This window comes from Branchiostoma belcheri, unplaced genomic scaffold (genome assembly GCF_001625305.1).
Source record: "Branchiostoma belcheri isolate BF01 breed outbred unplaced genomic scaffold, Haploidv18h27 scaffold5, whole genome shotgun sequence".
In the NCBI taxonomy this organism is placed as follows: Eukaryota; Metazoa; Chordata; class Leptocardii; order Amphioxiformes; family Branchiostomatidae; genus Branchiostoma; species Branchiostoma belcheri.
Window position 1 is genome coordinate 2,447,315 of NW_017804131.1, and position 15,006 is coordinate 2,462,320.

Below are 15,006 nucleotides of genomic sequence, written 5' to 3' on the forward strand. Positions count from 1 at the left end.
TAGTTGTCATAATTGTAGCATTAATAGAGGAATGACAAATACAGATGCAACAGTGATGTTTATTCTATAATAACAGCTACTATCTTTAAAATTATCAAGTATAAACAATGATTGTATTATATTTCACAGCCCCCCCCCATTTTATCACATACCCCAGTTACATAAAGTGAGGAAGATGAATAGCACCAAAACGTACGCTGCAAATAAAGTTCTTAATATATAAGATTACACCAAATACCTCTTAAGCTAGACTTGCTAATTTTTTGAGTCACGATTGTACTCTTGTCGAGAAGAAACTGTGCACCTTTCCGTAGGATCATTATTCAACTTACTGGTGGGCTAAACATTATGTACAAAGCTAGAATTCATTTGTTTCTAATTGTTGCCTGACTCCTAGTCCCAGCATGCTTTCCTGTGCCTGCTGTCCGTTATGCTTAAACGCGTATAAAACGTACCCAAGCTAATTTACATAGACCTTTCTGTTGTCTCCTTATATCTCCTAAGATTTACAAACAAAGCACGCTATACGTAAATGCAGTCTTTCAGACAGTAGTTGGGGCTAATGCGAGGCAAGAGGTTACCTCCTTGCGGAATCGTTTGGAATTGCAGATTAAAGAAAGGCACTGGCCATGGAATCTGCAGGCAATCGTATGCGCGATTCTTCATAGAAAATAGTTATTATCCTAGACAGAATAACATAGATTTGCGTTATATAGTTAGAAAAGACCCCTGTGAAAACCTTGCGGCACCGAAAATAAATATTTTGTGCGACTATAGCATGCACTTCATCATACGCATCCATGTTGGTAAATACAATATTAACACTGCGTGACACGTTCCCCAGAACTAAATGTGATATTTATCTCTGCTACGGTTTTATCGTCCAAGAGGGTTGGACCTTCCAATTAAGCCAGCTGCATGAATAGGAGATATTTCCCGTGTCCTTGCTGCATCCTCCATATGTCACCAACCTCTCACCTACCAGTGGCACATGGCCTAGTTTCACAGAGCACCTGTTCAATCGTTCACACTTCCTGTTTTCTCCATTCTAATATGCCGGCCACTTGCGTCTCCTTTTCCCTTTTTTGACAACCCTACTCCTAACAATATATTCCCCGGCAATTACACCGTGTGTGCTCTAAACTATTTCTGACAAAATATCAAATATTTTGAACACTTCAGAGATTTCGAAATTAGCCTGATTTGCATTTTTCCATGTTCTAGCCAGAAAAATAGTAAATGTCAAGTGGAATTCGTGAAAGAGCTGTTGTTTAAAAGCACTTTTGGTGGATGATTTCCGGCCCATACTCCTTGTACTGTTGCCTGTCGACGCAGATCGACTTGAAGGTCGACAGGGACCCCATGATGGAACCGCCCAGCCAGACAGCGTGACCTCTGTACTTGGGGTCAAGAACCCGGATCTTGGTGTTCGATGGTGTTATGGCTTCCAGCTCGCTCTGAAAAGCAGTGGACATCTTCCATTTGTAACTAAGACACGAATTCATGATAGCAGGTATGAGAGAGGTAACCCAATAGTAATATACTTATGATCGGTACCGATAAATGAAACCTATATCAAAGAACCAGGAGACACGACAGAATTACAGCTCCAAGCTAGCCGGAAATTGGGTTTGCGCCATCTCCAAAAATACTTATTGTATTAAGCTTCGTGCAGTTTCAATTTGCGTACTGCACTTTCAGATGAGATCAAATCATTTGCCTCTGTATATGGTATAGGGTTAGGGATGGCAGACCCAAATTATGGAAAATGCGAGTTGTTGAGAAAAATCAAAGAGCTTCCATTGTCAAATTTATTTTGGCGATTGACGGATTTATAAATCAAGGTACAAAGTACTCAACGGAATGATGTTCTGTATTGCTCATTTTTTTTTAAATTTTAACACGTTACGATGCTGCCTGATGCTAGATGTAACATCCTAATTTTCATCCAACCTGCATCCTGGCCGCCATGCCAGGGAACTGGGACCCTCCTCCCGTCAGAACCACGTTCTTATAGAAAGTGTCCCGGATGTCTACGTCACAGCGCTTTGCACACGTCACCACAGCCTCGGGGAGACCTTCATCCATGATATCTAAATAAAAAAAGAAAAAAACGGAACAAAAGAAACGTGGCAAAATTATACGTTTTAAAGGGAATAGTGGCATGTGGAAACGTAGATCTATTCTTATGAAATCTGGAAATCAACGTAATTACAAAATGCTTAAACAAAATGTAAAGATTGCAAAACTAATTTTGAAAATGTGACAGTAAATGATTAAATACACTTTCGTAAGATTACAGGGTAGCCAACACGTACGTACCTAAAATGGGAGGATGGAATAGCGGCTCGGGAACCTGGTATCTCTCGTGGTCTACTTTGATGGTGTCCCCGTTCGGGAGGACGTACTTCTGTGGTAAGAGCCAGTTGGTGGGAGCAGCCTCCGCCTCCTGTTGTACATCCATAGCGACGTAACACATCTCTTCTTTAATCCTCCCTGCTATCTCCCGCTCAACTGCAAGAGCGATTATGTTCTGTTGGTGTGTTTCATTGGGTTCAAGCGAAAAAAGCATCTGTCCTTGGTGCTGATTTTGCTTTCACGACTACTTCCGGTTACTACATAATGTCCTTGGTCTACTGCGAAGGAGCGATAGGAACGCTTTCAAAGCATAGTGTAAGAATCTTGCTAAAACAGGGATATAAACAGTACAGGGAGGTAAATTTACTCTTTTTATGTCTGATTCACTCTTTCATGAAACAGCAGTTTTATGAAATTACTCTTATGAACCTACCTGGGGACTTGAAAGAATGTCCTTTCTTCTCCAACAACGTTATAAGATAGTCCGTGAGATGGGTGCCAGCTACGCTGACTCTCTTCCATGACAGCGGCAGAGCGTACCCCTCATACACGGGTACGGCGTGCGAGGCGCCCTCCCCGCAGTTCAGCACCATCCCCACCGTGCGGCCGCTCGTGTACAGCGACAGGACAGACTCTATCGCCAGGTAAACCGCCTGGGCACTGAACTTCTCAAAAAAGATCTGAGGAAAAAATCACGGTTCATCATGTTGCACAGCAATCTACACTGCAGCAAGACATTGAACATTCACTTGATTTTTAATTCAATAAGCGTTTAGCGTTGCAAGTAGTGAATACGTTTGCAGGAAAGTTTGCGGTGTTGTGGGCCACTGACCTCCGCTGTCTTCTCCCTGGCCTGTCGCGGGTTCCTCGGCCTCTCCGTGAGCAGGTACGCGTGTTCGTCCGGCTGGATCTTAAGTTCCTCGTGAAAAATGTGGTTCCAAATCTGCAATAAGCAAGAAAAGGCTCGATTTTATTTGTCCGAGAAGTCACCCTTCACTGCCTTTGGGAGTTGCAAGAGGCGTTTCATCCGTTCAAGATCCTTTAAACAGGACGTTCATCTATGTGCCAAACCCTCCCGATTGACGAATCCCTTTTCGCTAAGCTTTCTTTGCTGCACTAGTGTTACTCACCACCTCCATGTCGTCCCAGTCAGTGATGGTACCCTCCACGATGGGGTAGGTTATCTTCAGTTCCCGCCAGTTCTTCAGTGCCTTTTCTCCGCAGCACACGCCTATGGACTGATGCTGGTGATAAGATATAGAACAATTCCCTTTTAATATTTAATATCGTTTAATCAAAACTTTGTGGAAAAAAAGTATATCTTATATCTGAAGATAATTAATCTTCAAGCAGATTGAAGAGGAAAGATAGTAACATTTTTTCGAAAAAAAAGAGGCAGGATCAAAGCTCAGTAAGTGATTAAAGCTCAATTGGAACATCAGATCTTGAGCTCTTGTCGTCTTTCTAGACGGTCTACAGCTTCAGATATCAAACATATAATTGTCCCTCCAAATATATAATTGAAGATTGATCTGGGTCCTTAAGAGACCACCTGTAGTCTTCAAGAGTCCCACCTGCGGGAAGGCGGGTCTGCCGACCAGTGTGGGTAAGAACACATGCGGTTTGAACTGCCCGGCCAGCCCGGCCTTGATGGAGGCGGTGCCGTGGTCCAGCACCACCGTGGGGTTCCCGTCAGTCATCATCTCTGTCAGCAGCATCCCAACCCTGGGCAACACAGCGGAGAATGAATGAATGAATGAATGAACGAACGAATGAATGAACAAATGACCGACTAAATGAATGAACGAACGAACGAATGAATGAATGAGCAAACGAACGAATGAATGAATGAACAAAATAATGAATAAGCGAACGAATGAATGAACGAACGAACGAAAGAACGAATGAACGAATGAATGAATGAATGAATGAATGAATGAATGAATGAATGAATGAATGAATGAATGAATGAATGAATTTTTCAGACTTCCCGGAAGTATTTGGGGTTTTCATGACTTTCATATCATGTTTACCGCATTTCCCGTGTCTGACATTTTACCTCCTGTCATTCTGCCTGTCAATCCCACCCACATGCTGTCAACCTACTCTCAAGTTCATCCTCATTTCTTGTGTCTGTCCATTTCACCTTGTCGCTCTGCCTGTCAATCTTCCCCACCCTCGTGCTGTAAACCTAACTAATAATGTAAGAATAGAATGACATAAATGCATCTAGTCATAATCTGTATTCACAGTCACCAGGGAAAGACAGGGGCGAAAGAGAAAGTATGACCTTATTCAGTTTGTACAATGCATAATCTGTACTGTCCTTGATTTGTCTTCTACGTAGTAGCAGGAACATGCAGTGCATAACTGTACAAAGGAACAGTAATATCATATTCCAAGGGGGGGATATAGCCTTCCATATGGCTGTCCTAATTACTCGTGGCCCAGTCAAATTGCTGCACGTACTACGTCCGTCCCTGGTTCTGGGTTAGTACATGGGTTTGAATAACGTTTCCAGTGGGAATATGATAATTATGATGGCAAAGCTGCACTCCTGCATAACTATTCAAAAGTATTCCATCAAATAAAACAGAGCGCGTCCAACACTCTCAGATATTTCGGCATTAAATTAATCTTTCAATCGGCCAAAGCAATCCTGTGCGTGCCTACAATTTAAGTAAAAGGCAGTTAAAACCGTTATATCTTTCACCCCTAGAGATATAGATATATCCTGGTATCACAACCCGTAACAGGGGAGAAGATTACTTTGAACATTGGTGCTTTTCGAGATCACATCTTCCCGTCAAATTTGTGGACGTTTTAGGGGCGATAAAGACGGTGTATTTGAGCGGGGATGGTGCTGAAATATGTATGGGTTAGCCCGTACAAGGTACGATAGCACATTGTAGCCACGATACTTCTTTGCGTATTTATTTTTCATTGGCTCAATGTCCGCACAGCTTTAGTGTAGTGCTGTCTTAGCTAGCGCGCTTTTGACAGATGGACACTCTGCAGTACGTCCGAAATATGTCCCAATCATTATTGGGCATTGTTTCCACATCAAATCCCACTAGAAACATGACCGATCTCCCCCATGGCACAAGCGTCTTTGTTCTCCGTCCCAAGAGACCCAATACAATGACAAACACTGCGTCGCTAATGTGTTTTTCAGGTATAACACAGACACAGTGTGGCTATGCTTTATAGTGAGACTCTGTAGCAATGACACTCCTGCTTAATTATAGATCGAGGCGACGGGAGGTGAATTATCTTTCCGACAAGAATTCGGAAAATTGCGTGGGCCATAATATCATTTCAACATGTATAACAACGGGACGAAGCGGCGAGGGTTGGTGGTGAAAAATTACGTGTGCAAAACTTGGAAAGAAGAGGTCTTGAAATTAATCTACTCATAGACCTTAGAGGATGCGATGACCTAATTTTTCTCCCGGGCGCGCCATTTTAACTAGTTGTGTGGACGTGACCAGGATGCATTTTATGAGCAACATTGTATCTCTACACATTACGTTTCCATGGCGATTTACATCTCTATGGCAACCACACGTTACAATATATATCAGATTTGTACGGATAACTCATTTACCACTGTTGGAGTAGGTCTCAGGGGAGACAAACACTAACGACTCTGAACAAGCCTAGCCAAGTAATTTGTCTTTATGGTGATCCGACTGATGACGTAGGCGGGCAAGGTTTGCCAAACGACCGGCGCCGAGAAGTCCAAACTCTTCCCACACGTGAGTTGGACAGAAAGAAAATAGACTTTGATAAATTGTCAAAGGAACAAGGTGAATTAGAAGAAATGTACTACGCTGGATGGATTCATAAGTGCTCTCAAGCCTTATATCATATATTTAAAGACAAAATGTGCTTTTAACAAACGAAGACAAACATATGAACTGTTGTTGAGCTGCTGAGACATCGCGATTCTCTGTCGTAATTGCCACACACAGAATTGACGGCGCAGTGACCTTTTCGTAAATGGGTAGGCGACTGGAATGGCAATCAAACAATTTACATACTGTACTCATGGCGGACAGAAGGTCTGAATACCGCACCTGTCATGTACGCGTACAAGCTTTCTCTTTGCTTCTAAAATTTGATGGATGGCTCTATTCCATTGTTAGCTGTTTATTCTTGAGTAATATTTGTTTAATGGTAGATATTGGCCTCATCTTTTACTCCTTTTCATCCCTACCATCCACTGTCGCTGATTGTGATCAACTTACGGAGAAGTGAAGCTAGAGCTGCCGTTCTGTACAAATGCACGATCAGACAAAGAAGCATTGTAGCATGCAGAGCACGTCATGGCAGTATCACAATATTGGAACCCGACACACTGGCTTGTCATGTCAGAGGTCATCAACAATCTACTTCACACTGCTGTGGCTTGAAACATAAAACCGTTGTCTGACATCGATTGACATATATGATATGATTTATGCCATACAGGCGTCGATATGGTTCCCATGGTAACTGGCATGTTGTGTTTATACAAAAATCAAATATTCGGTCGTGATACTGAGGACAAGTGACGAATAATATTGGACTTGGCCAAAAGAATGTGGGATGGGGTGGGGTGCGGCTATGGTCAGCAAAGACCTGGTAGGGTTGTGGGCTGAATGGTGAGAAAAAATAGACACAGAAGAGTTGGGGAAAATGTGAATTAGAGCTTACATCGTGTATATTCTTTCATATCGTTGAAGAGATCTTTAAACTGTGCAACAATCATTAGCAGACAGGTATAACCATAAAGTCAATTATTCTAAATATTCTGTTTATGTTATGATAGTTACCGCGTGGTTTACCGACCGTCGTTATGTATTCATGAAGGTCATGTGTCAGAAAAACGGTCGCCCCCAATATGTCACACTATGTCACATTAAATGTCTAAAATGAATAGTAAAAACACAAAGCTTTTCAGATAGGTTGACAGTACTCCGAGAACGGCTAATTACATGGTGACCGATGATGCTTTGCCCCCGCCCTCCCATTTTGTAACCCATAAAACACACAGAAAGGTCACGGTTAAACAACAGCTGATTGATACACAAGGCAGCTACACAGAGGGCAACTTGTTCCTGCCGCCCAAATTGGCTGAATTCCAGCGAAGTCCTGTTAGAATTTCTAGACACGATTCCTTCTTGACTCGTTTTCATGGCCCCCTAGCCTGGGGCAACTTGCCTGGATGGGTACGACCTAGTTCCACGGGGGACGTTCTGATACCGAAGACAAATTGTATCAAATGTTTTGGGGGTCAGTTTGCGGGACGTGCGGTGGAAAACACGCCTAACAGACTCAAGCATCTGGCGCGAGCTAAATATAAGTCCGCCCGGAAGGGCCGTGGGTGTTTCCCAGGCTAGGAGAAATAACTACAGCTAGATTGGAATGGAAAGCCCGTATGTTCTCCCAGTTGTTGTCATGCTAGATTCCCATCGAGGAAAAATACGCCCAAAATTCACACTCCTTTTAAACAGTACGGACATGTTGTCATACGATTAAAGCGTTTCGAATTCCCTCTGACGAAACTACATGTACCAACACCATGTACTGAGGTACCGATATCATAAATACACTATACGCAACGTCAGATCAAATCTCTATACTGTTGTTGTGTGCGATCTTTCGCACAAATGCATCATATTTTGGGATAACACGTGTGACAGATACAGCGACGGTACTGCATAATTGGCGAAATACGACGGATTCTAAACATGCAGACAAAAGACATGGCCGAGACTTACCCATCTCGCAACACACGGGATAAAAACAGCAGCGCTTAAAAAATGACCTTACCTTATATAGCGGCCACCCTTATCGCTGTAGAATATAGGGTACCAAAACAGGCGGGGCAGCTGGGAGGATGCAGGCAGGCCCTCGCTTCTAAACGTCAGCCAAAAACACACCGGGTTTCACTGTGTGTTACTCTCCATATACCACGTGACTTTCCTTTCGCTCTGATGCATCATTTTCGGCGCAGGACGCTGCCGAGGGCTCGGGGGTCAGTTCCCGCGGGAATCATCAGTCGGGCATTACCAGGACGGGCCCCGATCCTGACCATAAATGTGCATAGATTGTGTTTGAACATGGACTTCTTGTTGACCGTTCACGTCTGTGAAAACGCGAACAGTAAACACCCTAATCTGAATTAAATATTTAGTTCGGATGTCCGATACGTGTGAATGGGATCGCTGTGCGAATAGAAGCCAAATATGACAGAAAAAAAGAAAAGGTCTCATAATATATTTTGCTACCCTGTCAGGAGGAATTAATGCATCCTTAAGCATCCATTCACATGGAAATAACCGTCGGGAAGGCTCATGGCGATGTGCAATTTTCTCTGCACCATTATGCGTTACAAGAGAGGATAGAGTTGCATGGGAATTGCTCCAGTCGCTAGGATATGGGAATACCATCAACCCAAGAGGAACGGCGCATGATGTGAACAGTCTTCGCTCCGCTATTTCACGCCGCGTTATTTCACATCGCCTCATTGCACCTTCTACAGAAAGCAGAAATATGACACCGATATAGTCAAAATCTGCGTCGTAAATTCCGCCGCGAATGTTTTCCGGGACTTTCAGTGCCATTTGGAATCGCATTTGTAACGACGAGCGGCTTTAATCACATTACACAGGCAATGGCATTTTGGAGCCACGGTCGGTCACGTGAGCGAGGCGCTGATGAGATAAGCGTGCATACGTCATAAATCCTGTGCCTAACCGTGCGGTACTGGGAGATAAGGCGGCGCAGCGCTCATGTCAGCGGCGTGTGGCTTCTACCGCAGGACGGCCACTTCTGGGCGTTTGTGTGATGTGACGTCATTCAGCAGCCAGCCACAGGACCCTGGCTAATGTCTGGTTTGACAACACAACTTCAAACTCATGACGCGGACACTTCATGCGAAATTTGAGCTTTGTTCCGAAGGATGAAAAGTGTCGTAACAGTCAACGAGCCTTGTCTTATGTAGAGCAATTATGTTGGGTAATGTTTCATACCGGCTTTCCCTAGCAACATCTGCCAGTGCAGTAGTAGTACGCAAAACTTCGTTCTCATGTGTGGAACAGCGCGATGTTTGAAGCGCGATGAACAGAATATATCATAATCATTCTTGGAAGAAGATTACACAATGAAGACGAGTGATGGAAATTTTTGTCGTCTATTATTGAACCATTATGATATGGGTCGGGCCGTTAAAATGGTATGCACTTCACACCGATTTCGCTAGGTGACCGTAACTACCTTTTCCAGACAATCGTTACTATCGCACGTTACTAGTATCTTATCTATTTTCGACCAGAATCATTCAATTGCAAGCAATCATTTGCAATATCTTATAGTTCCTGTCATCGTAAATTGAAAATTCCATCGTTACCCCGTATCAAACGTTATGAGGAAACGGTCACTCTTCAAAAATCTGTCGTTAAGAACGAGGAAATGTCCCAGACTAAAAATAACTTTATTACATGGTGTTTGTCCAGCTATATACTGTCATCTTGCTGCTCTCAAAACTGAGGCCCACATTAATATTCTTTGTTTGTCAAGAAAAATATTCAATAAGCGTTTGTATCCATATTAAATACTAGTATGCATTACACTTGAACATTATTAGGAATTCCCTTCTTCATATCTTGTTTTCCAGATAGACCAAGCATGAGGAAGTGGATTATGAGTGTTTTTGCACCTCTTGAAATTTGCTCAGCACTTTTTCCAGTACACGTGGCATTACATGTGTATTATTTTTACTGTACCTGCCAGCATATAAAAGACAACTGTTCTCACATATTCGCCATTCTATCGTGCGGGGTGCAGATCGTCTGGTATCATGGACCGGTAAGCTATGATTTTCCTTACATTTTTTTATATCCCTGTCTTATGGTACATAAAGATAGGATATAATTAACTTGCGTTTGATATGTCGCCAAGGTGTCTTATTATATCATGTTCGTTTCAGAAACGCAGCCGTATACGCACTATGTCTAGGCTTTCTTCTGTCCGTTTTGCCTTGTCCATACGGTAAGCTTTCAGTACTTCTTGTGTCTATCAGTACTATATAATATATAGAACATGTGTATGTGCGTGCGTGCGTGCGTGCGTGCGTGCGTGCGTGCGTGCGTGTGTGTGTGTGTGTGTGTGTGTGTGTGTGTGTGTGTGTGTGTGTGTGTGTGTGTGTGTGTGTGCGTGTGTGTGTGTGTGTGCGTACATGTGTGTAGCCAAGTTTACAGTTTCTCAACACCTGTGTTGTTTTCTATAGCTGAAGACCCTCAGTGTCCACCGGGATGGACCGGTCCTTCCTGCAAAGACTGTGAGTATTCTCGAAGATTATAATACCTCCTTTTTGTAGGCATGCAGCGTTGTATTCTTTTCTGCTTTAACTAATTTCTATGTATCTGCATTCTAAAGGGAACAGAGAAAAGAGAATCTTTTGTAATACATGTAAGGTTTTGCAGGTCATTGGTCACAAATGGCTTTACGTCGTCACAAAGGTTTATTGATACATACGGCTGACCCGTGGCTTGCATGTTATGAACAACGCGTTAAATAATTCCTACCTACCCATCTACAAATAATTCCAGAGGTAACAAAACAATGTTAATCATACCACATCTGTTTATTGACTTCTTGCAGTTTCCTGCGACGGACGAATCCAGGGCAGTTACCCCGACCCTAGCGAGTGTCACATGTACTACACCTGTGTTGACGGGTACCCGACGCCGTTACACCAGTCCTGCGGGCCTGCCGGTTGGCTGGCTTTCAGTCAGTTGACCCACAACTGCGAATGGCCCCAGGACGTGCCCGGATGTGGACCCAGTCCCTTCGGTGTGTGATGGTCTTCACAGAATAGTTCGAATGCGTCTTATTTTTTCTCAAGATTTTGTTCCAATTTCATGTAACTTTGTACTGAAAGAGGCTGTTCTGTTTTTAAGAAAAGCTTTTTATAAGAAACAAGCAATAATATATAGTACTGCTACATTTTTAACGTTCGGAAAATGGATATTCGTTTGAAGTAATAAGACTGTTCCCTTTCCCCACGACAGGTCTTCTTGGTGTGTCCACCTTTCTGAACCCTGACGACCCCCTTCTGGTGGAGGTGGCCACCGACGACGGCAACGTCATACAGGTAAGAACAAAAATATCCAAACGCGTCTGCTTCTAGGTCACAATCATTCGCTATCTTACCCCTGTCTCCATCAGTCGATTCAAAATCCCACAGGTTGCTGCTGTTGACTTTACAACGAGGGAGGTGGAAATGTCCCCATATAACTGCTAAGTCTTCCTTCGTGGCGCGTCAGCAGCCCAACATAACGGGAATCATACTTTTACACCCTCCGTTCCAAGTAATATAGGCCGTTTTAGAAGCGGAAAATGACATTTTCTTTCATCCATAAATAATTTCATCAGGTTGGTGAATGATTGAATACTAGTAGTAAGGTTATTTTATTCACAACATGAGTCGACGTTTCGATGACCGTCTGTCATCTTCTTCAGGGCTAATATGACTGGTTTACTGTGCACTGGAGCTAAGTGTTACACGGTGGCATTCTGTGCACTGAAGCTATAACTTTTATTCATATATCTACTGACAGGTCCAAGGAGACAAGACTGACGAAGGCGCGGCGACCTCGGTGGAGTCCCTGACCCAGACGACAGCCGGCGGAGACCAGACCACTGTCGGCTTCTCCCCGGACAGCGCTCTGGTCGACACCGTGGTGACGTCATCAGGAGTCTCCATGACGTTCGTGTGGACTGATGACAAAGTCTTCGTTACTGCTTCCGCACAGAACTCCAGTTTTGAGCTCAACGTGCAGGTAAGGTGCCTCCAGGGCTGTCATGAAAATGTATAATGATACTTGATCGGGGATATCATTTGAATCTAGATCTAGTTTAAATGCTGCTCACTGGAGGAAAAGAACCATGTCGTTTTCACCAAACAAATGTGTTAGTTACTGCTGCCCATTACCCATCACTGCCTTCGTCAGTGCTCTATTGTCCCTAGTGTTGAACGTATCACAACTCAGAGTGCCCTTATTCCACTTCTAGGTCGATCTGGAGCCAGGTGACCTGGCATCCGTGTCTTCCTTGTCTGAAGTGCACGGGGTAGCGACGGTATCCCCGACAGCCGACCACTCGTCTTCCAACAACGGAGTAGATTCTGCACAAACTGGACCGCCGAGCACTCAAGCAGGCCAGGCTACAGGGGAGACTGGCATGCCCTCCCCGGAGTCGGCTGCCGTCACCGCGGCGCAGAGTCTACGGCTGCCCGTCCTGGTTACTAGGTGTGGCCTGCCAACAGACGACGTGACTGTCAAGGCGTTTGGCTACAAAGGTATGCAGTGTTGTCAAATCTGTTGGTCTATTTTCTCACGCCTTCTGTGTGTGTGTGTGTGCTTGTGTGTGTGTGTCTAGTGTTGACCAAAAATCTAAATCTGTGATCGCTAAAGCATGTTGATTTGCTATTTTAGAATTTCATATCTCATATATCCACAGGTTTGACCTCAGCTACAGACGTTTCGTCGCTGGACCCGGACGTGGAGTACCGAGTTTTCCCGACAGAGGAAGCTGGAATGTTCGAGATTGTCGTCCCGGCCAGTCCCGCGGACTCCTCCCCGGAGGCGGCTCAGACCGTGTGCGACAGCGTCAGTCAGGTGGTCGGGGGCGTGTGCGCCGCGTCGCTGGGCGTCAGGCCTGCCACGGACGGCACCATCTGTAACGAGGTGGCCGACGCCGCACAGTTCATCACCACTCAATCAGGTCTGTAAAAATATGTCGGTTTAGAGTCTAAGTTGTGATTATTTCTTGAATCGTCTTAGACTGTTAGACTGTACTATATGTTCTAATCTATATGTATGGCATGTGTGCAGACTAAAGGTGTGTCGTGTTCTTGCAGGCGCGGAAAGTGCTCTCGTTCTGGCCGCTTGCTCGGGAGGCTTCGGGGCCGTCCAGGCGTTTTGCGACGCCATCGGCTTCAGCGCAACAGAGGAGGAAGCCACCGCATCGTCTGATCTCTGTCAAAAGGTACTTGATCTTGAACTTGTCACCTCAAGAGATGAGGCTTTGACTAGTACATGTGTTGTTGCCTTCAAATTTCCGACGCCTATTTCAAAATGAATACTTTTGGTGTTGACGACCCATCAGGAGTAAAATGCCTGCACAGGTACAAAACAGAGTACTTTTTTTGTAAAAAGTTTTGCGGCGCTTTTGCGGCGAAAAACACAATCAATCCCTATTCTATCCCTCGGATATGTCCTACAAAAAGAATCTATGGACTTCGTCCTGCTGTATAGTAGCTACAGGGATCTACATTAGATGGATCAATGTGTTTCTTCTTTTCCTCTAAACTTGGCTATAGGTGACGGGAACTGTCGACTCCTTTTCGCCGGAGCCGGTGCTTGTCGTCCCGAAGGTTGTGTTCTCGAGCGGCGAGGAAGTCTCCGTCCCGGGACAGATCGTGACTCCGGGAGACGCCAACCAGACACTTCCCGCCTTCAGCGTCTCCTCCAGCACCGGTCACGTGATCTCCTCTGTCGTCTTCAACCCGCGGGACCCACTGCCTGGCCAGAGCTACGTCGGGCATGCGCAGTTCGCCTGTACCGATGCCACCACCGTGGCCACCATGAGGATTGTCGGGACAGATGGGTTCCATAAAGAAGTAAGACTGTACATGCTTTGTTTTAGGGTTTATACTGTGCGTTTATAATTCACCTGGTAAGAAATCTGGACTTATGATATTGTTATGTTTATCGAAGGAAAACATATTGTTTTTGCTCTGTTTCTTCTCCAAACAAATAAGGTCAATGACCTGAACCAGACGTCTGTCGCCATGGTAACTGGTGTTTGGTTACATCCTTGCAATTTTTATAGCAGGGATTTAGACTCCTCTCACCATATACTATTAAAAATGAATATGTTTGAGTAAGAATTAACAGAGTAGACCATATGCATAGGTAAACATTATGCATTTACTTTGCAGATGTTACTTTCTAGGGTATAGTAGTTTTTAAATTCATGTTTAAGACAAGACAGTATATTACAATAACATATAACATGGCAGAATAATACTCTATGTAAATAAAAGCATCGTATAAGAATAACGCAATGTATGATCTTTCCTACAGGTGCAGTGCGCAGGCGCCGTCTCGGAATGCACCCTGCATGTACCCGGGGCACAGGAGCTGGTGGTTGACCGCGTCACCGTCTCCCTTAGCGCAGGCGCACTGCCCGCCGTCTCCACGGAGTACGTCATCGTGTTCTGAGCGCGCTGCAGGGCCGTTCACAACGCCGCTTCAAAGACGCGCAGATGTCCGACTTCTGACAGCAGTCATGTGGCTGTTAGAAGTGTTGCTATAACAACAATAAAGCTCTGAAATTACTTTCGTCAATGGAACTGGAGAATAAAATTGCTTTCATGTTGTACAATCTGTGTACTAATTGCGTCAATGCTTTCATGATGAGAAAAGGCCGTCAGCAAAATAAAACACATTTCACTGACCTACTGTGTTTGATTTCCGTGAAGATGTTGTTTGCTCTCTCTCTCTCTCTCTCTCTCTCTCTCTGTGTGTGTGTGTGTGTGTGTGTGTGTGTGTGTGTGTGTGTGTGTGTGTGTGTGTGTGTGTGTGTGTGTGTGTG

General features: G+C 44.4%; 2 protein-coding genes across 3 annotated transcripts; one reads left to right on the forward strand and one right to left on the reverse strand.

The window, feature by feature from the left end:
* Nucleotides 1-47: 47 nt before the first annotated feature.
* LOC109479782 (actin-3-like) lies at nt 48-8,311 on the reverse strand. 2 transcript variants are annotated; one of them, XM_019781786.1, is made up of 8 exons: nt 8,176-8,311; nt 3,933-4,083; nt 3,489-3,602; nt 3,191-3,301; nt 2,792-3,038; nt 2,323-2,514; nt 1,954-2,093; nt 48-1,457 (listed from the first exon to the last, which is right to left on the reverse strand). In XM_019781786.1, exons 2-8 carry the CDS (start codon nt 4,074-4,076, stop codon nt 1,272-1,274), a joined length of 1,134 nt encoding a protein of 377 aa, XP_019637345.1. In that variant the 5' UTR covers nt 4,077-4,083; nt 8,176-8,311; the 3' UTR covers nt 48-1,271. The 2 variants fall into 2 exon arrangements, with proteins under 2 accessions (XP_019637345.1, XP_019637344.1); XM_019781785.1 differs by lacking the exon at nt 8,176-8,311 and adding an exon at nt 8,124-8,170.
* Nucleotides 8,312-10,183: 1,872 nt separating this feature from the next.
* On the forward strand, nt 10,184-14,866 carry LOC109479764. Its single transcript, XM_019781757.1, has 11 exons — nt 10,184-10,212; nt 10,334-10,395; nt 10,634-10,684; nt 11,008-11,199; nt 11,418-11,500; nt 11,967-12,188; nt 12,421-12,706; nt 12,868-13,131; nt 13,268-13,395; nt 13,730-14,029; nt 14,496-14,866. Exons 1-11 carry the CDS (start codon nt 10,205-10,207, stop codon nt 14,631-14,633), a joined length of 1,734 nt encoding a protein of 577 aa, XP_019637316.1. The 5' UTR covers nt 10,184-10,204; the 3' UTR covers nt 14,634-14,866.
* The last annotated feature ends 140 nt before the right edge of the window (nt 14,867-15,006 follow it).